This window comes from Haemorhous mexicanus, chromosome 1 (assembly GCF_027477595.1).
Source record: "Haemorhous mexicanus isolate bHaeMex1 chromosome 1, bHaeMex1.pri, whole genome shotgun sequence".
In the NCBI taxonomy this organism is placed as follows: domain Eukaryota; kingdom Metazoa; phylum Chordata; class Aves; order Passeriformes; family Fringillidae; genus Haemorhous; species Haemorhous mexicanus.
In genome coordinates, this window is record NC_082341.1 from 114,925,756 (window position 1) to 114,953,668 (window position 27,913).

The 27,913-nt window shown below is 43.1% G+C and overlaps 1 protein-coding gene across 2 annotated transcripts in view; it reads right to left on the reverse strand.

The window, feature by feature from the left end:
• Nucleotides 1–219: 219 nt before the first annotated feature.
• The window catches only part of GAREM1 (GRB2 associated regulator of MAPK1 subtype 1), a 101,711-nt gene continuing 74,017 nt past the window's right edge, over nt 220–27,913 (reverse strand). The window contains exons 3-6 of one of the 2 annotated variants that reach the window (XM_059859990.1): nt 24,781–24,911; nt 14,296–15,474; nt 9,068–9,234; nt 220–5,689 (exon numbers count right to left, since the gene is read on the reverse strand). In XM_059859990.1, the coding sequence (XP_059715973.1) occupies nt 4,777–5,689; nt 9,068–9,234; nt 14,296–15,474; nt 24,781–24,911 (2,390 nt within the window). In that variant the 3' untranslated portion in view covers nt 220–4,776. The remainder of the gene's footprint in view (nt 5,690–9,067; nt 9,235–14,295; nt 15,475–24,780; nt 24,912–27,913) is intronic. The other variant, XM_059859999.1, reaches the window with a different exon arrangement.

Below are 27,913 nucleotides of genomic sequence, written 5' to 3' on the forward strand. Positions count from 1 at the left end.
TAACACGTCTTGAGAGGTTAAATGCAAAAGCCTGATTACTCCTCTCAATTATCCCAATCTTACTTTGAGAAATTCACTATTTGAGAAGTGCTTATTTCCAAATTATACTGAGATGAGCAAGAGGATAAGTCAGTGAGATTACTAAATGAAAACCAACCTTTTTATATAATACATGCAACCCGACCAATTTAGTACAACAAAATCTGTACACATTTGAAGTATCATGAAAATAGTGTCTTTAATATACAGTTTATATACTTACAATATGCAGTTTAAATTTGTTCATATACATTACAGGGGTATTTATTTGCACCTGGTTTAAATAACAATCTGCCTCCAGCCTTTTACACAAAAGCCCAAAACAGCACAGAATTCCACAAAACCCATGCTTCGTTTTATAACGGAAATGTACTAAGCCAAAGTTTTGGGGCTTTTTCTTTTTTTTTTTTTTTTTTCCCCCAAGTGTTACTTTTTGACATACCCAAAGTGAATCTAAAGAGCTAAGAACAAACATATTTTTAATACAATTCAGAAGATTGTCCAAGTCAAGAGAAACACTCTGCAGATTTTCACACTGAAAATTTGGTTATTACACACAAAAATTGTGAAGTCTGAATAACTCCTGGACTATCAGGAGTTTAAGACATAACAAAAGGGAGAGTCATTTATTGCTAGGTCTCAACAAGGGGCCTGCATTTCCCCACTGCCCTGCCATCCCTATAAATAAAAAAGACGACCCTCTTGCTTATTAGGATTTCATTTGTACCTTCTGGTTTGCCTACAGGAATGCTGCAATTTCAGAGCATCAGAAGAAGGAGCCAGGAGAGCTGGGCTAAGCTGTAGTCCTCTCACAGGGCTGGTGTTTGGCTGTTAAGTACCATGGTGTGAGCCCCTGCCTGGCCTGCAGGCAGGACTTGGCTGGCCTGTGTTACAGGCAGGCAACCCGCTGGGAAGCACACAAGAGCTGGTGCCAGCACAATTTGTTTTGTGGGGGGACAACCAGGAAGTTGATTCAAGATGAAAACGATTATTTATAGACAGCTTTGAAACACGGCGCGTTTTCAGGCAGCTTTGCTGATCACGCTGTTTCTCTTGAAGCTGTTGTTAAGGAACAAAATTCTTTAAAGCGGCAAGTAAACCTGTTCTATTAGAAAATACACAGTAAATTCTAACCATTGCTTCTAGCTGAAAGGAACACTTCAAAATGTATTTCCCTTCTAATTTTGGATGGACCAAATGTTTTCCGTCTAAGTTTCTAGCCGTAGGCAATTTTTACAATATGGCAAGAACAAGAATGCAAATATGCACTTTGAGTTGCTGTCAACACAGCTTTGGTTAGCCAGGCAGGCAGCAAGACAAAGAATAATCATCCTAGGCACAATGAGCACTTGAAAGAAACTAGCATTTCCCCTCAAGTTTCCTCTCCATCCCTTCCCTGCCCAAATTGGTGTCCACCTCCAGGAAAGCCCCCATGCCAGAATCCAGCTTTCATTGCTGAAGGCAGCATCAGTCCTTGTGCCAACACATGACAGTTGCATAGAAAGGATGTGGTTCCTGGTGCAGGACAGAGAGACAGCTCCATACAGAATGACATGACGTGTTTTTTGCTACCAAAACCCCCAGACAAACAAAAACCCCAAGGATAACACACAGCTCAGACACTGATAACCACGTAAGCACCAGAGGCCTTACATTTATTTAATCTGAGGAAAGAAATCCAGGGTTAGGACTGGCCTATTTTAGTGGACTGCCTTTAAAAAGTAAATGATTTTAGGCCCACTCTGGCATAACGATCAATGCTCTCAGGCCCTAAAGACAATCAACACAACTCCCATCAACATGGCTGGACTGCCCTACTGCCCAAAACCAGATTGGTCTTCCCCACTGCTGACCTCTGTGCTGTGCTTGGGAGTTGCCATAGCCTGGCTACCAGTTGAAAGGTACCCCTTTCCATAACCTAGGATCCAAAGGCTGAGCCACAACACTTCACATACCCAGTTTGCTCACCACCCTGCTGATTTCACCAGAGCAGACACTTCAGTCCAGCTTGTGTATCACAGAAGGCAGACTGACACCGGAGCCGTATAATTCACAGCACACAAATGTTAGGAACACCTAAATCCCCAAAAATGGCTTGGAAAGTGAAGGTGATGAGTGGCTAAGGGCAAAAGAAGAAGTTAAATGCTAATACATTATGCATAAAAGTAAGTAAGCAGTGCCAAGCAGAATGAGACAACTGGAAGGCCATCAATAGCAAGTCTGCAGTTAGAGGTTTTAGCTGTACTTTGGCACACAGGCTCAGCTTCTGCAATCAATGCACATTTCTAGGCCTTTCTGTGAGCCAGTTCTATTTTGGTTTATGCACATGGGATGTTAATGCAGCATGGTCATGAATGCAAATTCCACCAGTCTTTTTGCAAGAATAACCACTTCAAGCAGGTAAAGAGAGATAATCGAATAGGTATGAATCCACAGTCAAAGAAAACTACTTTCTCAGGGATGTTAATATTCTGGGGGGTATTAGCAATATTTAATTATAATATTACCAAGACTGTAATATTTTCTTTTTTTTTTTTTTTTTGAGATATTATGGGGTCTTTTACCTAGAATTAACAAGCTGAGCAAAACAACGGCAAGTACCTGATATTAAAGCTTTGGCCCTTTCATATTTGAACACTCATTTGACACAGCGAGGTTTAAAAGTGAGTTGGTTTTGACTTGCATGTGGTCTACCAACAAGCATACACATCTGAACAGTATCTGAATTTGCTCTAGCCTTATTTGAAGCGAAAATATTTTAGAATGCTAATTAAAAAGCATTTGGAGAAAGCTATTGATCTGTTGCTTAAAGTCAATACACTACGAAAAACAAGATTATAAACTCTTGGGGGTTTTTCTATTGGGATATTTGTTGGCTCTACAGTACCCACAACAACTGGGATTTGCTTTCTAGTTAGGAACTGGTGGTTTGCATTGCTGGAAGACAAATGCATCTTGGCTTCTGCATGGCGACATGACATGAAATGTGTCCCAACAACAGAAAGCTCTATTTGCTAATAAATTCTTTTTAATGAGTCAATATGGTTGAGAAAACAGGCAACACTAGCATTTTTGTCTCTGCTCTGTATTTCCTCTTGCTGTTCTCAACTACATGCCCCACCAATGGAGATATTTTTTAACACATCAAAAAGGTAAGCAAGGCAGTGATGGTGTTCTCTTGGCCAGGGCTCTGCTCAGCAGTAAGTGAAGGCAAAGTTGCTCTAGCATTCCTAGGCTCTGATCACCTGAGGATCCTGGGCATGTGCACTGAGGAGGAAGGGATAACACAGACTGTCTCCTGAGGACCTCCACAAATCCAGTACATAAAGGCAGGGGGATCCTGGGGTTATTTAGACACATTTCAGAGAGCTCTATCAACTACAAGAAATCCACAAAGGACGATCAAAAGTTAATGCTACTCCTAGCCTTTTGAGCAGTTAAATTTGAGAGGTCTCCAGGGGCAGACTAATGCCCACTTACCATCTCTGTGCTCCCTTTTAACTGCTGCTTCCATGTGACATGTACTGCAGTGAGTTTTTGCAGCTGGGCAACTGAATTAGCACATCCTTTGATGCTACAGCCCCTCCCACTTTGACACCCACATCCTCCTAGCCCACTGCAAACAAGACAGGTGAACTGAAAAGAGCACAAGCATTTCCTGTGGCATGGCCCAAAACCTCCCTGAGCCCATTCTCAGCAGCATGCCATGCTCTGTTTCCGATCCCTCCCACCTTGCCAGCACTTTATTTCAAAGGCATGACACAGGAGCACCATCACCTTCCCACACAGGTCTGACCGCAGGAAGAGGAGAGCAGACCAAGCGCATTTTCAGACAATCAGAACAGCAGCAGAAGAAACACAAGGAGTTGTTACCTTTCCCCACAGCACGGCTCCTGCAAGGGCTGTGCTAGCAGGCTGCTGCAGCAGGCAGGATCTGCTGAGAAAAGAGCCTGTGCACTGAATTGCTTTTCCCACGAGAAAGCTGCACGACCAGAAGTCATGCTATTTACTCCAGTCATCCGACTACAAAAGCAACTTTTGAAATCTACAGGTCATAAACTTTTAATTGGCCAGGGCAGAGTGGCTCAGTAGAAAATCCCCCTTCTCCCTCCCCTCTGGGCAACGAGCTAAGCTTGACTCCTGGTTTAAAAACATTTAACTCTTTTTTGCTCAAAGTAACATGGAAAATGCATCCACGTTACAGACAGTCAGGAAGATACTGTTAATAAAAATAATGCTGCAAGAATAGAGTATTAGTGGCACTTCACAGCAATTCTTAACATTTTCAGATGTAGTGTCAAAACCAATGCTTTTGTATATCTGCAAGTCACAGCATGTTGCCAAATATTATGTGAACAGAAATAATCCCGTAAGAAATATATTTTTTTGCAGTTAACACAAAACTGTAAACTGGATTGGTGTGTGTCTTTCAGCATCAAATTGTTCAGTAATAAATACGACTAAGTCTTAACAGACTATGGAGTCAAAGTTCCCTTAGTGTCCTGGTTTTAGCAGCTGTTGAATGTTCAGGGATGCACAAAGGCACACCTCTGCAGATTCTCTACCTTTAATTATTGACATAGAAAAAAAAAGTCCATTCACCACTGAAAAATGTTTATCTGCATAGTAAGAATTTTTCTACTACTATTTACAAGAAGAATTTTTAGTGCAAAAAAACAGGAAGTGATGTATTAGCTCAAATGTATCAAGTGCAGTTTCACTAAAAACTAGCCAGCATCACATTTTGGGCCGCCAGCCATTAATGAACTGTAATATTTTCTTAACCTGCAATTTGCTTAGCTTGAAGTCTTCTGATAGGATTTCTTCTGTAAGCTGAACCAGTAAATTGCCATCGATCTTCTCTGTGACAAAAAATGATATGACATCTTCTGACAGACCAATAAACCTCAACGATTTAGACACTTCCTCTATCGAGAGTCCAGAAAGGTCTGTGGGTGGCTGCCAGGGAGAGCCATCCCCACAAGACCTTGGTGCTAACTGGAGGTGGAGGGGAGATGAGAAGGGGTAAGACACAGAGAACGTATCCTGCATGCCCTTTTTAGCCAGATACTGATCTTCCAAGACGACTGGAGAGCCAGCTTTTGATTCCTCCTCGGCACCATCTATTTTCAGTGGCAAAGGACACATGTCTGTAACTGTCTTATCTTCGCTTGACTTCGGTGCCCGAGGAGGTAAGGCAGGACACGAATGGCTCTGCTTTGTGTTGCTGACTCCCAGAGTTTTCTCATCAGTGCAGTCTAGAGAGTAACTTGCTGACTTTGGACAGCTGGAGATGGTGTTTGTGAACTCTGTTGGAGTCAGCGGGGAGTACCCTGTTGGGAGCTCACATCCATCGAAGTCAAAAGTCAAAGGTGCTGGACAGTTTCTCTTTGGCGTACCTGGAGTCTTCTGTCTGGGGTAACTGTAGCTCCTGCTTGGATCAAGCAGGAAATCACTCCTATTCAAGCCTTCAGCAGTTCCTGAAAAATGGTTTGGCCAAGATAACCTCAAAGGCAGAGCTTCAGCTGAGGGGCTTCCCAAAGGCATTGTGCTCTCAGGCTCTTTGGATTCAGTTTTCATCATGTTACATGGGTAGCAGGAAACAGGTGTGCTCTCAGTCGGGTTGGTGTTGTCGCTCTCTGTGACATTACTTAAGGAACAAAGAAGAAAGGATGCTGTTAGTAAGAAAAAAAATTGGCATTTCAATAAACTCATAAATCATCTGATAGAAGGTGTCCATCACTTTCTTTCCTCCAGCAGAACTTTTCACATTTAAATTAACATGTTTGAATTAATGTATTGACAGATCCTTTACCCCTCCTACAAGCCTGACAAGATGCTGATATACCCAAAAGCCCCATGTCTTGTTTTTTCAAGCTCATAAAAAAGTTGCTGCCTCAGTTCAGTTCTGTGTCATCTCACAAAGTTTTTCACTGTTGAATTCCTGAGGGATACCACCACGGATAAGAAACAGTCTCACATACGCTAGAAAGATGTTCTAATCCAGCACTTTTCTATATATATACCACAGATGTGTCATGGTACACAAAAGCTCATATGGGGGCAGGTCAGCACTGCCCTAGGCCATGTGAACCAGGGCAGAGTACAGAGCAGACACGGCCAAAGGAAGAGTTTTAGCTGGAAGGGTAAGCAGACCTGGCTGGACATGCTGAAGGATCAGGCTTTAAGCTTACCCAGAGTAACTTGTTGGTGTGTCTGGATCTTTAAAAAGCTTTGATGTTAAACACTTGCTCTTCAAAGGCACCTAAAGAAAGTTACCCTGGATCCACTTCCAGGTGGTGAACTAAGCTCGGCCTGTCCAAGGGAACTGATGGTTTACATCCAGGTGCTCCCAAGAGATGGAGATGACAACAAAAGCACACGACCTGTTATCAAAAGCAAATGCTCGCTGATTTTATGCCACCTACTAAAAGAAAATCTGAAAGATTGTGCTGGTCTTTGGAATTTCGGTCAACTAAACCAGAACGCTGGAAAAATAATTAGCAGACTTATAAAATCCTTACTCAACACAACAGACAGAAACCAACAGCTGAAAAAAATTGTTTTAATGACTTGCCTCTCTCTCTTGAAAACTCACTACTCAAGTAAAAACTCAGTAGTCACCCCATGACAGCTCAGTGAACACTGCTTGAGAATGGATCAAGCTATCAAAATGGATCAATGGAGCTATCAAAAAACCAGCACAGTTTTCAGCAGATTGACACAAAATTACTTCCTCGTGTGCCTACAGTGAATCAGAGAGGCCAACCTGGACTCGCCCAGATCAAATACAAAGTGCAGATGTGTAAAAACAGTCCTAATCTACATCACTGGAAAATATCTGTCCCAACAAATGCAGTTTCCCTCTTTCTAACCATCTCTCAGTCTCCATTCTGTGCCTTCCAAACTTTTCTTTTGTTTATGTCACTAATACAAGTCTGACAGGTAAAGCAGCTGGATGTTTTCAATATGAGACATGGAGTTTTGCCCCCTCAACAGGGATACACCATCAACTAGTTATTTCTGGCTGCTTAAAGGCCAACCGGTGTATTGCACACAGTGCAAATCATTTTTCACAAACCAAGCCATCAAACTGAGACAATAGTCAGTGAGGTGCTGTAAACAACCAACAATGCAGAGCAATTAACTTGATTGATCCCGTTTCTGTTCTCTAATTCCATAGTAGAACTGGAACATTTATTGAGTTCAAAGATTAATGGAATTTCCAAAAACATTTAAACATTTTTGAAGAGCTTCCTTATTTGGCCTCCACTAAAATGAACTGCCTGTGACCCAGTGCAAAAGGATGCAAGACAAGCCTCAAATACAGCTGAAGTCAGGTATCAGGCATTTTTAGACCAGATAAGGAGAAATCATACTGACTGTTTCTGTTTAAAATACTGTCTGCAACCCTTATGATCCAGAAACAAGTTCATTAATAAAAATGGCAAAGCAATCTGGTTACTCTGCACAATAGCAATTTTCTAGTAGCTTCCTCTGCAGCACCAGGTCTGCTCTACCAAAATGGAGACACCTGGTCTGGACCCAGCTGGAGATGAACTTCATGCAAATACTGTGAAAGTCAAGGCATATCATAGAATCACAGAATTATTTAGGTTGGAAAAGACCTCTAAGATCATCAATCCAACCATTAATCCAGCACTGCCAAGTCCACAGTAAACCATGTCCCCAGGTGACACATCTACACTTTTTTTGAACGCTTCCAGGCATAGTGACTCCAACACTTCCCTGAGCAGCCTGTTCTAATGCTTGACAGCCCTTTCCATGAAGAAATTTTTCCTAATATCCAATCTAAACCTCCCCTGGTGCAACTTGAGGCCTTTTCTTCTCATTCTATTGCCTGTTAGTTGGGAGAAAAGACTAACCCCCATCTCAATGTAACTTTTTGCATTCCTGAGAAACTTCACTTCTGTTTTCTTAGTTTTCTCCCTAGTTTTTGGAAGGCAGATGTATTCTTAGCTACAAAGAGAAAGCAGCATTTGGTGGGCCCCTAAAGCTGGGAGGTCTTGTGCTCAGCCTCCTGTGGAGTAGACCTTGACAGAACTACCCAACAGGCTTTCATAAAATAAGCAAGCCGCCTTAATTTAGAGTGATCATTGCCAGATCCACAACACTAAGCTGCAAAAGCGCAGTACAACTTAGTAAGGCAATTTCAGCCTAAGTTATTATACCAACTGCATCCAGGCTAAAATTAATTCAGTGATGTTTTGGTTGAATTTATAACATCCACACAGGTTGAATTGTGTCATTGAAGGGGAACCAAAAATAATGGCAAGAAGACATCCAAGGCAAAAGGGAGGTGAGGCTTCAGAAGGTGAATATACTTTCTGAAGCTGAAGGAAAGACACCGTATCCCTAAGAAAAGCTATGCAGCCACATAATTCAGAATTTACTGTCACCTTTCAGCTTGCCTGGGTGGATTATCTGGATTGTGGGTTGGGTTTGTGCTGAAGTGTGTTTGATGTGGAAACTGTCTGCCCCCCCTCTGCTACACCTCGCTTAGCACTCAGCGGTGGCTGCTGGCCTTTCTGTCCTCCATCACATCTGCTCTGTAGGTGTCCATACAGTTAGCACAACACATTTCTGGATTACCACACTCTTTTTATGTCCCTGATTATCAGAGCTGGCTGCATTGCATGCAGCACTGAAATCCCACCCAAAAACTCGCATTGAGGTGGTCTGGTTTGAAGATTCAAGCCTTTCAATAAACATGGAGAACTATACATGATCTCTTAACTAGACAGCCTATGTCACCTGAGAGTGATATTACCTCTAGCAATGCATGCAGATGTTTAACATAAACTGCTGTGTCCTATCTAGTAAAATAGAGTTTCTGCTGGAGCTTTCCTTCCTTTTGAATCTAATAACAACATGACAGGTTAGCCCGTTTTACTGCAAGTCTGACACCGCACTGTGCCTTAGGAACAAGTGCCTTCAAAAAGAACAGTGCTAAATTTAACTTCCTCAGAAACTGCTAGCACGGTGCTCCCACAGCTCAAACACATACATGTGGTGCAGCCCTGAAGAGTAGTAGGACAGAGTGGGGCTGGGAGAGCGGGTCTGCTGCCGAGCAGGCTTCACTGTGCGAGGAGGGATGGAAGGACTGGTGGAGGACAGCTTTGAACTCCGTGGTGGCACCGGGGGAGCGTTGAGGAGCCTGCATTCCTCTTTTACCTGTACAGAAGAAGAACATGTAAGCAAGCGGCAAGAAAATCTGGGCAACAGCAGCCTCAACCAGATGAAGCACATCTGGTTCTGCCTTATTCTTTGAAAGGAAATAATTAAAAAGGAAGGAGAAGGGAGAAATGAAAAAGTATATACATTTGCAACAGTATGTATCTGTCAAGGAAATCCAAAGAACACTTTGCCACTGGTAGAACTACCAGCAATCTTTCTTAGGGCACATTTCAGCAGTTTGATAGCCACTCATTTAAAAAGTAGCAGAAATGAAACTATGTAAAAGAACCTTCCAGGTTCAGAAAATCAGACAGACTCTTCCTGATATTACACATTCTGTAAGGAGCAATTCATCACACCTAAACTTCATTAGTGTTGTTTACTTAGATGTAATAAACTAAGCTTATGTAATGAAAAGATCTCAATATACTTTGATGTTTCCTGACTTACTTCACCAGCGACAGTCAGTTATCCAATTCTAAGATGATTCCCAGCCTCCCTCCCTCCCTCCCTCAGGAACAGTACTTTCATCTCATATTTACCAGTTTCTGGATTCAAACTAGGAGCTTCAATCCATCTGTAGCTGCCAAAGCAGTGCAGGATAAGGCTGTCCAAAATGTACAAGTGGAAAGGTGTACACCCAGCCTACAGGTCTGCCCTGTGCAACCAGACAACCTCACAGCTTAAAACACACCTCTGTAGCACTGATCACCTGAAATTTACTGTGGTATGCCTGTGCAGGAGCAAAATGTCAGGATCCATCCCCATAAAAAATATGATGGAATTAAGGACTTAATCTCAACAGGACATATTTGGGAGAGCAACTTTATTTAGTAGGGCTAGAGGTGAGAATTCAGCTGCCAGGCAGGATTTTTAACGATTCACCACCTGCCCCTGGGCAGGAGGAGACCTCTATGTTCTCCTTGTCTGAAACAGTCTTAGATGCATCATAAAAAGGAAATTATTTTTGTGTTTGAAAGCTGAAGTTTATTTTTAAATTTTACAGCACTGCAGAACTAAGTTATCTTAGCGGTTCTGCAACACATAATTAGCAATTAAAGTGATTTAATTTATTTAAAAACAAAATAAATGTGCAACCTTTTGCAATCCACTTCAATGCTTTCAAAATGCAACAACATATTTAGTACTTTAGTGAAATGGAAAACTGGGGACTAGGACATTGTAGTACATTTTTTCCCTAATTCAAAACAAGTCAAAATTACAGGAAATGCCCGTCAGCATAAAACACTGAAATAAATCTTGTTCTAAGGGATCTTATTTGCTCTTTCAAGGAAAGGGGAAAAAATGAATCAATTTTATTCATGTTTGTTATTGAATTCAGGCATAAAATTCTTCAACCATTTTAATATTGTGCCCCAAGGACGCCTGAAGACTTTTTCTCCCCCCAAGTCAGAATAGGCAAAGTTAATAGTGAATGCTATTGAATATATATCCATGGGGTTAGAGAGACCATTCAGGGGAGCTCTGGGAGCACAGCAGATGGTCAAAGGCTTAAAGCTTTTCTTTCCTGGTAGACTGAGGAATTCAAAGGTGCTGGCATAACAAACTGTACCAAACTCCCTCGCTTGACCCAGACTGAAGATCGGAATGAAGCCATAACTAATACCTGTTTGCAGTCCCAATTGGTCCCTGTCACAAAACCACATTTACAGCTGCCACACAGCCCCCAGGAAACCCAGCAGACGAAGAGAAAGGAGAGATTTTGCTGATTAAACTGACAAGAGCAAGGGGAAGCTTTAGGAAAACCATGCTCACTAGGTCCAAGAGAATGGCAATTAAATAAATGCAGGAGATGAGCGGAACGGCCACGGTGTGACAGGACAGGACAATGACCTCAATGGCTGCTGCTCTTAGCTGGAAATACTCTTTGCCCTGGAAGCACTAAATGTCACATGGCTGTCAGATACAGATAAAAAACACTTACACTGCACAACCTGGAACTTCTATTCGACATTGAGCTCTCTTGTGCTCCAACCCTCCTTCCTGTGACCTAGGAATGGTGACCCGTTTCCAATGGCATGAGGTGCTATGTTGATTTTAAGACATCTGCTCCTTTTCTCTGCTGCCAGCCCAAGCCCTGCCAGCAGCACCTGGGCCCTGGGGTGGCACTGCTGAATCTGGGCATCACGGGTGCCCATTGCAGTGACCAGCTCTGAGGCTGCCTGGATAAAACCCGCCCTGTCACCAGCTTGGCTGTGAGTGTAACACAGAGCAGCTCCTACTCCTCGCCCACAGGAGCCTGAACTTCCGGCACACTCCATTAGGGATGTGCTTTGTATCAATCAGGAAAACAGCTTCTGATGTTATGCAAATTAGTGTTCGAGGAATGAAGAAATTACTAATTTACAGGCCTTAATTCACAGGTTATTACCCCTCCTCCGCCTTCTGCCTTCACGTTACTTTGATTTTCTGAAAGGTATTTAGAAAATACACATAATGTATCACAATGCTTCATCCTGCTGGAGAGAAGAAAACCAGAACAGCTTCTGAAATACCCAGATGTCCTTTCCCGTCCTGCATACAGCTCCTGGACACACATCTTAAATTTAGTGCAAAAGTACAACTGCCAGCCAACCTTTACACAGAAATGCTAAAGAATATCATTCTAGAGGGAGTGATGACTAAACCGCATGTTCACCAGCAGCTCCTGAGATCTACTTACTCTATAAATACCTACATGGAAACCATGCAAATGTCTCCTTGGCCCCAGCCCACAGATGAATTCTGTAGGTCACTGATACTCACTCCAAAGCTGTTCCAGGAAGCCATAAAAGCAAGTCTAAATTATTATGGTCTATGGAAATGTAGGTTTTTAGTTTTGTTTTATTTTTAATGGGGTTACACCCCCTGCCCACCTCTAAATTCCAGCTAATATCTTTAGCAGAAGTTATTTCTCCAAAATGACTAGAAAGATACACTGAAATTGCTGACAGCACTCACACATTACCTCAGCAATGTAAGGCACACATGCCAAAATTGCACACTGTCCAAAATACCTCTAAAGGGCAACATACACATCTACCCCAAGTGTCACCCTGCTGTCCCCAAAAGGCACTCATGGGGATTCCCCAGGTACGAGGGTTCACACGGGTGCTGTGCAGGTGCTCCACAGCTCTCCCAGCACCCCAGTGCCCACAGCTCAGGGGTGAGACCCTCATGTCTCAGGCATGACCCAGGCGGTCGGCACCCCCTTGCCACAAGGGCTGTGGGGACAGCCTTCCTCCCCCACCACCCACCCCCAACAGTGCAGCACTCCTCTGGCCCTGTGCAGAAGCAGTTCAGCTCACACAAATCAGCAGGAAACGAATCATTTTCCAGATCCAGACCTGGCTGCCTGCCCAGGCACAGGAGTGCCAGAGCCAGCACAAAAGGGAAGCCAGGATGATGTGTCTGGGAAAGGAGGAGGAGGACGTGGAGGAGGGTGGGACCAGCCCCACTCCAGTTAACGCCAGTGTAGGCTGCCAGGGAGCCTCATCTCCATATGGTCCTGCTGGGCACTTGTCCAAGAGTCTGGACAAAGTGTCAGTGCATACCTGACCTCAGAGGCAAGGAAGTCCTCTTGGGTTCCTGCACTTAACACTGCATGTAAACACTTTGCTAAGAAGACACAATGTCTTGCCTTTCCTGGCCACTCCTGCTCCTGCATTTGCTTTTTGGGGAAGTTTTGGTGGTAGAGTCCAAGGGCTGAATTTTGGCATTTTGTGCCTGCCTGGTGTCCTCCTCCCCTCTCCTCGCTGCACCTCCCCAGGCACCGCAGAGCCTGGCCAGGAGCATCCCCTGCAGGGGAAATCCACTGCAGGCTGACCCAGCATGAATGAACACATCTTAGCTTTCAACCAGGTTGTGAGCTGACTCACGAGGGCAAGACTACAGCCAACACTACTGGACTGCTAGATGGCAATAGGAAAGGTATGGGATCATCATGTTTTGCTACAGTTTGGTCTCAGATTAGTCTTAATTTACTGTACAGCCATGCTCTTGAAATCAACATAGGAGTTGCAAGTGGAATGGTGTTTTTTTTAATTTCAGAAAAACCCTTGCAAAACAAATTTGTTAAACAGTGATATACACCAAGATTCACATGATATATGTTATCACTGACATTTTGCTAAAGATTCCTAGACATTCTTTCCTGCAGCAATCTTCTTACTTTTTTTTCTTCTTTTTTTTTTTTTCTTCTCTTCTTAAATAATGCTTAAGACTATGTCAAGAGACCACATGAGTGGATTCTCCAGCCAGTCCACATAAGCTCCTGTTGATAAAATACATTTGCATTTTTCCCTCCTAAGTGTCCATGACATTTCAGATTTGGAGAGGTGATTTCTCCCATGAGTTTTCAGTAAAAACCTTAGGCCAGGAAACATGCTCTGTTTACAACTGAGTCCTCCAGAAGGCTCATTTACCAATTCTGCAGAGCTCCTATTTAAACATATTTTCTTTCAATAAGCAGTACAGAGTGATTAGTTCAGGTCTTGTTTGATAAAGTTTCCTTGAGGACAATGACACAGTATTCTTCAAGTCTGCTATAGGGTCATAATAGAGAAGACAATCATTAACAAGCACTTAAAATCTTTAAAAATTCTAGCTGTTCTCATTATCAGATCCTGTTAATTGAAGACCCACTAAGGCAATCTGAGGCATTTCCAAGTGGGTCATGCCCCATACACTCTGGCCACAGAAGATGTGAGAAAACATTGAGGTGACATGGAGAGATGATGTGGAAAGCAAGAGAATGAAGTGACTCAACTATTCATAGACCTTGTTTGTGTGAGCAAGAAACCCAAAATAAGTATCACCTGAAAGTGTCAGGATTAAGCTATTAGATCAGTAATATTAAATATACTCCTGTGATTTTTAAGACATGACTTACACACGGTAGGAAACCAGCTGAATTGGCACATCTTGCGAAGTTTGACTGTTCCCTTGCCCTGCGTGTGCCCTTCCCCCCCTCCACCAAGTATTCCTTAAAAAGATCTGCATGCAAACTCTTCACCACCTAAAAAAGGAAACAAACAAACTTAAATAACCCTGACTTACTGCTTCTGATTTAGGAGGCACTGGAGGTGGAGGTAGGGAAACATCTGAAGACTTTGTCGTTGTTCCGATAGTTGCAGGCACAGGAAGAGACGCAGTACCACACTTTGATCGGAAGGATCCTCTGTAGTTGTCGCACTTGTTCTTCTCACTTAGCGAGCACGAGAGAGGCTGATCACCACCCTTTCCAGACCCTTGGTCCAACCAGAGCTCTTCGTAAGGAAGCTCCGGTTTCGTAGGCAGAAACATCGATTCTTCGCTAACTTCAGGGAAAAGGTAATCACTGCTGCTGTCCCCGGACTCCTGGTACTGAAGAGCATCGTGAGAGAACAGGGCCCACTCGTTACACAAGTCCCTGCAGCCATGGAGGTTCACCTCGCTGTTCCCATGCAGGTTGTTCCCGTAGACGCAGACGGAGAGCCGGTGGAAGGACTGCGTGAGCTCGTCCCGCGCGTAGCTGAGGGAGTTGGGCACGTGGCTGTGCCCCGCGCACCGGCTCTTCTTCGGGCTCTTGCAGTCGTCGTTCCAGTCAGTCTTCACATCTCGCACGGCACGGGAGTACTCGTCTATGTCAAACTGTTCCTGGCATATATTAAACCAGTGCTGGATGAGGGGCTCGTGCCACAGCTCCCCCTTCACCACGCTGTCAGGTAGAATAAATTTCGGAAGTGTCAAGTGCAAGGGAAAATGCATGGGAATGATTTTGTTTCCACGAAGCACGCAACAAACTACCACGGTCTTGGTCTGAATGTTGACAAACTTGTACCTGTGCCCCTCACGGATAAAATGCAGGTCATAAGGGTTTCTTGGTGTAGGACTTGGCACAGTCACGTTAACAGGCAGCCTGGTTTTTTCTACTATATTGCGAATCGTGTGCTCACCTTCTTGCATTTGCACCTCCAGTGGGCTGCGGGTGCTGAACTTGCCCTTACACTGGAAAGGGAGACTGATGCTCTCGTTGGTCCTGTGGTTCATGCAGATGAGGCAGGGCATTTTGCCTCTGCCTAGCTTACTAATTGAATTAAGCTTCCCGATTTTTTTGAAGATGGTGTTGAGCCGTGACTTCTCCTTAGAAGATTTTGCATAAAGGATTTCTGCTTGCCCCATTAAAGTGAGCTCATCCCCGGTACTAAGGGTAATGTTGTAAACTTCAGTGTCTTCATTGCATTCACCTGAAGCTACCTGCAAAATAATAATAAAAAATTTGGTCTTCCCCCAATGAAGACAATACTTCAAATCACATCAAATCTCTTGAGACTGAACTTACAAGACTATGTATTGGAAAACATTAAAGTAGCTTTATTTGAACAGCTGACCGGTCAAGTGCAAGGTGTTTAAGCGGAGGTAACCTTTTAAAATTGTTCAGCTCATTCCTGCATCTTACTTGAGAGGAAAGAGCCATGTGAAACTGCCAAAGAAGGCATGAGAACAAACATAACCGTTTTTTAAAGAAAGGGCAAATCCACATATCCCAGCAGTTCAAACAGCCACTTGTGTCACACAGCTATGATAGACCATGTCTGGATTCCCTTGCGTATCTTTTCCCACCTTTGTTTTTGCTGTTTGTTAGAACTTATTTGCCAGGCTCTTGAGGGAAACAAACGTCTTTCACCATCTTCAGCTCCCTGAGGAGCAGAAAAGGTGATCTCATCATTACAGATGAAGCATATCCCTTTGATATAATTTTTTCCAGGCTAAGGGGAATGATAGATGACATCTATTCTGTGAAGGAGAAATCAAGAATATCGGTCTATCCCATATGCCTAACTCCCCCCCTGCTTTGCTCTCCTAGTCATAGACTTCCTTCCTCATTTTTTGATCATAATTGCAATTTAAGAGATTAAACAACATATGCACAGCCATGTGTGAGTGTTTCTAGTATGGAAATTGTACCAGGAAAACACCCCCAACAAACCAGATGTCCAAGGCTCATTTGCTTCTGAAGTTATTTCCTTACAACTGAAATAACTCTTTATAGACAAGATTGTTCTGCCTCATATTTGAGTAGTTTAACATGAAAAGCCCTTTTCAGGGACCTAACAGAACCCACCCAATTCTTTGGTAGCAACAGATCCCTACTCATAAATGAAAGTGCACCAGATAAACACTACTGGTCTGTTATAGACCATTTCATTTGAGAAATCGAACATACTAAAGAAACTGCCAGTGAAAACATGCTAAAATTGTATATCCCTTCCTCACCTCCAAAACCCCTAAAGACTTCATGGACTTGAGTGAAGTTCAAACTCCAGGCTTCAAACCCTGGAATCATCACATAACTGCATGGAAGCAAAGCTGTAATTCCAGCAAATCAATAACTGACAAGCACAGTGAATAATGCTTCCTCTTGTAAGACATGACCTGCAATCCCTCCGTATTTGCAGAGCCGTGATTATCTCCTGCAAGCCAGGATTGCAGTTGCACAGGCAGCTCAGGCGAGGTGCGCCGCCTTAGCACTTCAGGCTCGGGGCTTCCGGAGAGGAAGTCATTCAAACCCTGAATTATCTAAACAAACACTAATTGGTCTAATCCAGGAAGCCACTAGGGTTTATGGTACATAATACTCATTCACAGTTTGCTCCAGTGGCCTGGCAGCATTTGAAACACCATGACGTGAAATGAAAGCACTGGAGGTTCTTTTGCTGATAAGGCCCACGTGACCTTCATTGCTGGTTTCTCCTCACACTGTCACAGAGCGCTGCACTGGAGCTGCAGCCACACAGCCCTGCCTTTGAGGGGCTGATAAGGGCTGAGGACACACAGGGCTCTGTGCCTGTACCATGCCATCTCCCCCTTCCCTTTCTGAGAGGGTGTTTTCGCTAAGAATATTGGTTTCTAGAATCAACAAGCCCCACAAATGGCTGCTTTGACAATGCCAGCTACACTGTTGGACTTTTAACTCGATGCTGCACGATCACAGCTTTTCCTCACTACTTGTGGGACACTGTCTGGAGCAAGGGAGGTGTCACAACCTGCAGCTGTGGGAGCTCCTCCTCGGCCAACTTGCTGTTCCCTGGTGATTCCCAAACAAACAAGACACTGTAGGAGGAAATGGTGGGTCAGATGTGAAACCACAGAGGTAACTAAACGGCTGAGCTTACAATGAAGGTCTTGTGGAGCAGCTACTTATTGATGTCATCCACTTCAACCAGCCAAATAGCAAATGGGCTTTTAGAGTCAACCGACATGTTTAAAGACAAAATTATTTTCAATTAAAGACATTGGAAAACATTTTTTGCATTGTTAAAAAAAATAAAGTCACAGGATCATTGCAGGTGAAATAAGGCTGAATTTAACCCTCAATCTGTGTACAGATGGAGGAACGAGATACTGGAGAGCAGCACGGTAGAAAGGGACCTGGGGTGATGGCAAGTTGAACATGAGTCAGCAGTGCTCTGGCAGCCAGGATAGACAACTGTGTTCTGAGGGGCATCAGGCACGAGAGGGAATTGTCCCACTCTTCTCTGCTCTGGGACGGCCTCACCTTGAGTGCCGGGGGCAGTTTTGGGTGCCACAATATAAAAAAGACATTAAGCTCTTAGAGAGTGTCCAAAGGAGGGCTGTGAGGATAGTGAAGGGCTCTGAGGGTAAGCCATATGAGGAACAGCTGGTCTGTTCAGCCTGGAGAAGAGACTGAGGGGAGACAGGGGAGACCTCACTGCAGTTACAACTTCCTCACGAGGGGAAGAGCAGGGGCAGACACTGATTCCTTCTCTGTGTGACCAGTGACAGGACTCGAGGCCTGAAGTTGTGTCAGGGGAGGTTTAGGTTGGACATCAGAAAAAGGTATTTCACCCAGAGGGGGGTTGGGCATAGAAACAGACTCCCCAGGAAAGTGGGCACAGCACCAAGCCTGACAAAAGTTCAAGAAGCATTTGGATAATGCTCTCAGGCACAGGGTGTGATTCTTGGGGCATCCTGTGCAAGGCAAGGACTTGGACTTTATTTTCCTCATGGGTCCCTTCCAACTCAGTATATTCTATGAAAAGAAATATGATGCCACAGTTCTAGTTTAGCACTCTGAGAAAAATACTGTTCTGCATTCTTTCTTCTAAACAAAACTATAGGGTATCAGTTGCTGTGCCAGATTATAATAAAAACTGAAAACATGAAATTAAAAGTCTAAGACCTCAGAAATTTACCTACTAAATTCTACTTATGGTGATGTTAAGATCCACTGGGTGGCTTATACTTTAAAATTGGTAGGTAAATATGTGTTCCAGCATATTGGCAACAAATATATACCATACATTTCATATATATATATATATATATATATATATATATATATATCTCAAAAAACATAACAGTGCACAGATACTGCTCAGCTTTTGTTCTGAAGATTACAAAGGCTAGGGATCATTAGGCAAAATGATCCTTACTTTGCCCTTGTAGCAATGACATATGAAAATCAGACTTGCTCAGTCTTGTTCAAACATTTCACTTTATCAACAGCCACAAAACTTACAGACAAATCAACAAAGAGCCGTGGACTCTGGCTTGGTTTTACACTGCCTTTGGTGAGCTTCACAGGGCCTCCAGAAGCCCGGGAATTAGTCATGCAGAGCATTTCCTAAGAACAGATGGGACAGGAGGAAACGGCCTCACGTTGCACCGGGGGGGGGTTAGATTGGATATCCGGAAATTTTTTTTTTTACCAAAAGGGTTGTCATTCACTGGAACAGGCTTCCCAGGAAAGTGGTTGTGTCACCATTCCTGGAAGCATTTATAAGATGTGAAGACGTGGCACTTGGGGACATAGTTTACTGGCGGACTTGACAGTGCTGGGCTAATGGATAGATTTGATCTCAAAGGTCTGTTCCGACCTAAATGATTCTATGGTTCTATGCCAAATAGTACACTTATAGACAACATGAAAGTGCATGTCATAAATTATTCCTAGAAGGCAGAAGGGGTAGTCCCACACCAGCCTTATCTCGCTCTACCCTCTAAGCTTTCAGCAGTGACCCAGCAGGATTTGCATCCTCACAACCCTGCTGAGACCATTCTCTGGGCTCCCTCTGCTTCCTGCAATGCAGTTGCTGGTGGGGTGTAGCAGAGCCCTACACTTCTTCAGACACCTGGAGATGCTAGTGGCAGGTTCCAGCTGGTGTATGTGACACAGCATATCCCTGGTATATGATGGACTCAGGACAGCAGTGCACAGGGGCAGAGTTAAGGTGGTCCAGATCACAGACTAGTGCAGAAATAATCATACATTTTTGTGGTAAACTCCTAAAGTCTCATAATAATTCTGGAAAAGATGTAACACTACAGAAGGCAGAAGACACCCAAGAGGCTTTCACTCTGCTGCATCACATATCCAAGGAGGGCTTTATACATTTTACCAACAATGTTTCGTGCACTGTAAGAACTCCTGCAGTTTTACTTTGCACTTGCCCCTCTTCTGCTCTTCTCATCCCATTTTCATTGGTAACGGGTGAGAATAACCAGTGATCCCAGCTTTGTGAAAGAGGCAGTGCTTGCCACACTACACTCCCAATGCCACCTAGGAATCAGCAGTAGATATTCAAGCTGAACTATGAATGCAGAAGACCCACAGATCTAGAATTTCCTCCCTGTTGTACTTGCCTTCTCCCTTCTGACTTCCAGCTGTTAATCCACACTCCCTGTTCACTGTTGATGCCAGGATGCTGACCAGAAAGTTTACAGGCATACAGACAGCTTGCCAAACACACTGCAAAACTGCAGTGGTCTAAGTCATTATAATATTTTATATTTTAAGACTCATGCAATTTTAGTAACACTGAAAAGCCATTGAAAAGTCCTGCAAAAGACAGGCATCAGAAGAGTAATGAATGATTATTTAGGAAACTGTTTTTTGGAAAAGCTCAGGTATAATCTTCCTTTTGCTTAAGGAAAGGCTAACTAGTAATAATAAATTTTGGTAACACCTGAGTCAATATGCTGTCTTGGACTCCAATTGCTCTAATTTGTGATAGTTCCATGCAGAAGTCTTTAATTGGACACATAAAAACACCTTTATAAAAATGATTTGTGGCTTTATATTGGTTGCTATACCTGCTAGATTTTAATAGATTAATGCAAGCATTGCATTCACTTTAAGAATACAATTAGGATTTTTTTTTATTGTTAGAGCTCTTTGTAACTGTGAAATCTCTGATTCATAGCTACAGCATATGGTTTGTACTATTAGAGCCACGGGATCAATTGTAGCACTACACATATATTTAATAGATCATATATATTAGAGAGATATATATATTTTTACAGGTCACAAAAATGGGAAAAGATTTTTAAAATGTAAAACAGCATCTTCAGAAGAACTGTAAGCAGAAAAAGAAAAAAGAGCAAACACTTGGGAAGTTGGCTAAATTCAGTGAGATTGTATCCCATTTTTCCTTTACAAATGTCTGTTCCCAAGACAGGATCAGCAAGTAAAAGTCTTCATGCTAGCGTACATGTATTTCCCTCTGGGATAAGAGGAACTTTGCCTAATTGCTACATTAACAGCTGGCTTCAGTCCTCTTCAAGGAATGTCTCAAATAAATCAGTGATCTAAAACTGACCCAAAATGTGGCAGGTAACACTGCAGAGCTGTAACATGGAGCTCTCTTTATGTGGGACGTCAGGAGCCACCGAGGCAGTGGCACTTGCCATCCAGGCTTCTTTTGGAGCAGGACCCCACACAGGTACCTCAGTGGAGGCATGCAGCAGCAGCAGTTCTGCTTCCAGTGCTTCTCTTACTCAAGCCACCCATCTTTTTCCAGGAGGAAAAGTGGCAGCCACAGGACTGCAATGCCAACGCAAGACACCAAGGTGTTGAGCCTGTGTGTACCGGGGGCAAAGGGGAAAAAGAAGAAAAAACCCAAACTGCTTGGAGCTGACTCTTGCTGCTTTGTAAGGCTGGCATCAAGCCACAAGGCCACTAAAGCACTAATTCTTGAGGTGAAGTATCATGAATTGCCTGAATGTCCGGAGCCAAAACCTACACAGCACCTCATTTCAAGGAAGTCACTACTGCAGCACTTAAGAATGTCGCTGTAAGTTACAGCCTCCTGTATATGTGCTTTATGGCAACTCAGGGTGAATTTATCAGAGGCACTAGAATTACAATCAGGAAATCAATTTTGCTCCACTGTACTGCATTACCATCTGCCAAAAAAAAAAAAACCACCAAAAAACACAAAAAAGTGCAAAGTTTTCACTACAGATTTCTTTCTGCCAAAATGCACATTGTGTGGGCCAACACAGTTAAATCACTGTGAAAAGAGGATTACATTAAAAAGTATGAACAAATCAGGTATAGAAAGCTCACACCAGTCATACAATATCTTTGATAGGTAAGAAAAGAATCGTTATAAAGCTAATTCACTAACCCATTTCTTCATTCTAGAAAGTGTCTGCAAACAGCTTCACAGACTCTCCAGGGAGACCAAATGATGTCTTCAGAATAAAAATGTTATTCTGGAAGATCTGAAGGGTCCTGCAACACTAAGTGAGCTGGTTTTTAGAGTGAAGGAACTCCTACTTTGTCCAATGTTCAATCTATCAGACAATACTGCTGCTTTTTTAAGGGAACTTTTTGTGAATTGCCTTCAGTATTATTCTGGGGGGTGGGGGGGGGGGGCAGTGTTTGTTCCTTGTCTTGTTTTTAAGACCTGGTGTAAATAGCTTCCTGGGTGTTTGTACACACTGCCATATGTATGAGACCAGAGCAGTTGAAAGCAGACATCTACTACTGTTGCTTCAGCAAAAGACAGGGTCCTGGGGTAGCTCAACATTCTTAGTATTTTCTTCCTAGCAATAGAAAATAAAAAAAACTCATATTTGTAGCATGATTTCGTAGCATAAAGAAAATTTTTTTCAATTATGCACTGAATACTAATACAAAAAAGGTTCTCACCTATCTGGTCAGTGAAGAAAGGACAGAATGCCTCTATTTTTGGATCAGGAAGAGATTAAACTATTGACTGAGTGAAATTCACTTATGCCCAGAACACTCTAAATTACTGTGCCTGTAGATGCTGTAGGCCACCACTCAAAACCACCAAATGGGTATCCCGTGCAGTACTTATGGACAAAAAAGTTACTAAGTACTTTTAGCCATTACAAACGTTTCATTTAACCTAAAATTTTTGTTTGCTAGTCTCTGAAAAGATTCCACCTTTCCCTCCTAGTGGCATTTGCTTGCATGTGTTACAGCTGTTCTTCAAACAGGTCCTCAACCCCCTGCCTCAGGACACTGCCCCGAAAGCCTGTCCAGCTGCAAAACCACAGGGATGGCAGGAGAACCATCTCCCCTGCTTTGCCAGGGTAAGGTGGCTGATTTTTCCCTTTATCAACTATTACAAGAAGCAAAGTAAAGTAAGCTCCTTGGAAATGATCTCGCAGCCCATCTCAGCGAGAAGGCAGTTTGGAGAATGGCAGCGGTAGCTGTGAAATCCTGCTGGAACTGCCAAGGATTTACACTCAGGAGCAAGGTTCACACCAAGTGGAATCATAAGCATGGTGTACTGGCACATGCAGGCACACCTCAACAAGACAAAAGAACTCTGTGACTGTCTGGTCACCTTGGAACTCTACAGGCTCCTTCTTTAAAAATTATCCACTGAAGACCTGAGTGTTTGGAACAAGAAAGAATTCCCAGACTTCAGAGCTCCTTCTCATCTTAAGTGCTTCATCAGATATTTTGGGCACTTTTTTTTTTTCTTTTTATATCGGATTAGCTGCCTTCTGATACTCTCTTCTGAATTTAAACAGGCACGCAACATTGGACAGGAATCAATTGTACTTAGTATTCCTCCCTTTGCTCTAATCAGCTTGACAAAATCTCTCCTATATTAAAATTTTAGCGTACGTAATTCTCTTGCATGTAAAGGGTTATTAAACACTTTAATAAATCCTGCTAAGTTCATTTATTTTTTGGAAGATGATAACCTTGGAATAGACTTCTATGAAACTGGAAAAACTGCCAAGAGGAATACTGCCAAGACAACTGTGTAACTAGGTTAAACCTGGATTATTACTACTGTTATTTACATTAAGGTGTATCACTATAAAACCTTTTAAAAATGGATTTGATATCTAACAGAAAGCTATGCTTATTTCTCAGTTTGCCACATACGAAAAAGAGTTTTAAAACCACTCACGATAAACTCAAGAAATGGCATTTTACATTTTAACAGGCCTGTAGACTTTTTTGCACCAGAAAATCAAAGCTGCACATTCTACTGTGCCATTCTCTTGGTTTGGTCATTGATCAAAAGAGAAATAACAGCACAGCTCTGGATAAGGCTAGCAGTCACAAGCATTTTTACAGAGCAGAGATAAAATTTTCTCGTTCCCTTGCCTAAAGATACAGAAAGAAGTGCTCCAACTTTCTCATGTAGCCTTCATTCATGAAAGCTTCTGTTTTACCGGCTCAGGTTAATGCAGAGCACAAATGAAAACAACCTACTGTCTGGCAAGGTGTGAGTCTTAGTCACTGAGTAAATTACCTGGTGAGCTCTTCCACTCACACCTATAAAAACTGTGAAGTAGCTGGTGTCTCCCAACTGTAGCAGTGCAAGAAAGAGGAAAAAGCCATTAAGAGGTTGTTATACAAAGCCCAACCCGACACACAAAGGACCAGGAAATTCCAGGCTGGTTTTGCACCACCAGTATTAGCCAGCTTCCCCTGCAGGGTACACAATGTGTATCTCCACCACTGCACACCAGCTGCAGGATGCTCTTCTACCAGTCTGAGATGGTGCTGCTGCTCAAACCAACCAGATAAGCCTGGAGACCACTCTGTTCTCACGGCAGAGCTGACCTACCTTGTGCAGTGTCACACGTGTAGGCAGGACAAGGAAGAACAAGTTGTGTCTTCATTGTTTCATGCCACTGCACTGCAGTGTTTGGTGATAGCAAACACTCTTGTGGGATCAGTGACCCTTTCATGAGCCTAAGAGCTGTGCACAAGCAAACATACACACATGCACACAGAGAACAACCGTGTCTTTTTATTTTGGTGTGGTTTTTTTTTTTTTTTTTTTTTTTTTTGTTATTTTATTCACAATGGTATTTAGCTGCAGTAATTTTGAGACAAGCAACCTCATAATTTCACCCTGCATGCTCTCTGAGAAAGAGGCTTTCTGGAGAGGGATTTGAGCAGCTGCTGCTTAGCAGAGAATGAAATTCAGACTGCTGGAGGGGGAGGAGGAAGGGGGCAACAAACAACATTTGTTTAAAATCTGGCAGGAGCATCCTAATTAGATGAATTATTGAATGGATCATCAGGATTGCTCCCCAAAGTGCCATAGGGCAGGAGAGCCCTTAGAGGACATGTTGATTTAAGACTGCAGAAATGATTCCAAAGAGCACCATCACCAAATGTGGAACACTAAAGGCTCGTTTGTCTCAAAAATCACACTTCCCACTCAGCGCTGCTGCTCACTTGCCATGTATATAAAAGTTGCAACAGTTAATCATTTAGACAGGGACAAATATTTATTCAGGGACTACCTTAACGTTGAATGTTATTTCCTCCATGACGTAAACTCGTTCAGGAAATGCTTTAGCCACCTCCTCCACACTGTTAAAATACTGCACTGGCTCCTTAATATCTCGGTCTTGTTCCAGCAGCTTAAACTGCCCTGAAAACAGATGATAAACAGAAGAATTGTAAGATATTTATATTGGACAACTGTCACTGTGGCAACTGCTGGCTCAACTTCTTCACCATTTTGCTCGGTCAATTTTTCCAGCAACCAAACAAGAAGATGAAAGATTGTAGAGTCTCCTGAATCTGCCATGAAAGACATCCACTTTCACTGGCTTGGAATGAAAAGAACATGTGGCAGCCAAAGTGAAATTAAAAAAGATTGGTTTATCACATGCTCCCTAGAAATAGTAAATAATTATGGAGGCATTTGCATTTGTGTACTTGATTCCATGTCATAGCATCTGTACAGATAGCACTTTTGGGCCTTTAATATTAAAAGTTTTACAGAAAGAAACCACACCTTCAAAACCCCAAAACAATAAACATTAGGAGTTTGGGTTTGTTTTTAGCACCATCAAACAGTAGGCTAAACCTAAGCCCTTTTACCCCTGGGCTTCCCTAAGAATGGAACAGCATCTAGCTTTCCTTAAAGATAAACTAAACCCTTTGAGAACTTTAGCTAACATAAGATATTAAACCACACACATTTAAAACTCTTTTGAAGGTGTCTGCCTTCAGAAGAGCATGAGAAAGAAGTGTTTCTTGCTAACTTTACCTCCCCCCAGCACAAAAAACTTTGGCTATTTTCTATCTCTTGTAAAAGGCAAGAACCAGCATGGAGGGAGCCACCCCAGGCAGACCTGCCAGCGACAGCCAGGCACATCAATCAACTGTGTGCACTATGAACACAAAGTTTTAAAACTTTATTTTATAAATACAGAGATAAGAAAAGCTTAGACAGTTTACTGTTTGCATGACAAGCTTAAAATCAGTGGAGTGATCTTTCCAAATTTAGAAATGGTATCTACTACTAAGTTAAAGGCTGGTCTCAGCAAGACTTGATGTAAAAAACAACTTTAGAAAATGAGAAAAAGGTTGAATAAAATCTATGGTTGGTGCAGCTCCTGTAAATCACATTTTAAAATTTGCAATGCATGCACTGGATTATTGTTCCCAAACAGCACTGAACTTCATTAAAATACATCCAGCATGTGAGGATGTCAGCCACCTACAGAAATATTTTCTCACTCCTTCAGCATTCTTGTGCTCAGCACCCTGCTGCCCCTTTGCATCCCATCAGGCTTGAGACTTCTGTGACACACTGGGAGAACTCACCCACACTGAACTATTTCAGGCCACACAACAGCAGAAGACAATGCAAACCCAGCGAGCCCTGGCACCCATGAGAGAGAGCTGTCCTGCCCCTGCCAGGTGTGTGCACACACGTGTACCCACCCACTCACCCACCCCTCACGAGAGGTGCCAGAGCAAGAGGCTGAGCACTGCTGCCCATGCCCAGCACCTGCTGCCAGGGGCACACCCTTTTAATCAGCATGCTCAGAGCTCTGTGGCTGTAACCCTGAAAATCAACTTGCAAGACAGAGTACTTCCTTTTATACCATTCCACATGTTTTGTCTTTCTAAAGTGATCATGGCAACTTTGAAGTATTATCAGCAGGGTAACTACAGATGCTGGTATTTCTCACTGCAGGATTATTTTTCCAGTGTTTTAATAACCTTCACTATGCTTCCCAAAATCACTTGAGTTTTCCCAGCTTTGCATCTGCTTCAGGACACGTTATGATGTGACAGTCAACCAAGGCATTCATGTACTTTGGAGAGCAGCACTGGGGTAGAAGCCACAGGACTTTTGGTCTGACCTGAGGAAGCCCTTCCTATAGTGTACCACAGCAGGAATGGCTTCTCTGGGTCAGACCACAGGTCTGCCTCATGCAGCATTCCACCTTAGACAGGAGTAAGCAACAGCCATGTAAGGAGGCTGGACTTAATGCACAGCTGCCAATACTATCCAGAATCTCCTTCCCAGTTCTCAGAGGAACTCATGGCTGAAGGATGCCCAGTGCAGGGAAGAGGTTTTGGGCTTAGCAGCCCCAGAGGTCTTCTTCCCTGTAAATTTGTTTAATTGCTCACTGATGGTATTGAAAACTTTCACTGTAGACATACCCTCTTATCTTGAAAAATTTTGGCAAACTCTTTTTCCACAAACTTTAAAGTACCTCTGGGATTAAGACTACAAACTGTAGGAGTGATAAAGCTATACCTGGCAGAGAGTAGGGGTAGCCACAGGAAACCTGACAGCAGACAAGCATTTGGAAAATGCTTCACATACTCAATAGAAACATGCCAGCATACTAAAGCTGAATTCTTCAGCCTGTCCACTTTGAGCCCTTTTGGGTGAAAAGCTATAGAGGGGCCAGGCAGCCAACACCTTTGGGCCAAGGGAATCTGAAAAATTAGCAGGAAGCTGCTCAGTTAACTGATGCTGGGAAGTGCGTAATGACTGATGCCAAAGCACGCACATGGAGATGAAGAGAGAGCTGTGCTTTTCAACCCCCAGTCTGCCACAGACCATGGAAATCCTGTCTTCAGGAATTCCCTGTCAGCCACAGCCTAACCCAGAGGAAGATGCATTCCCCAGCTGAATAGGTCCTTTCCCTCACGGGCAGCCCACTTTCCTGTAAAAGAAACTGAGGAGTGGGGAAGCTGAGTGAAGTCAGGTGCCCTTGTGTCAGGACATGCAGGACACTGTGCAGCAGCAGAGACTATGAGCTGCACCAGGGAGCATCTGACAGCACAGAAAAACCACTACTCTAAAGCACAGAGCCAGTAAATGTATTTTAGATAGTCACTAAGAGCAGGAAGCTCTTAAACTTAACAGATGTCACACAGTGTTCCTTCACCATGGGCTGACCTAAGGCTGTGTTTATTTTCGATTGTTATCTTCTTTGACTTCTGACACAGGCATTGGGATGCAGCCCCAACTGATTGCCCAGTTTGGGATCCAGGCCTCTGATTTGCAGGATTCCTGGCTGTGGCTATCATTTGAGGCAAGCTGCGATTAGAGTTTTTAATGACAAAAAAAACTCAGACTCAAACTACAGCAAGTTTAGGTCATCTCAGACAGATTTAAAC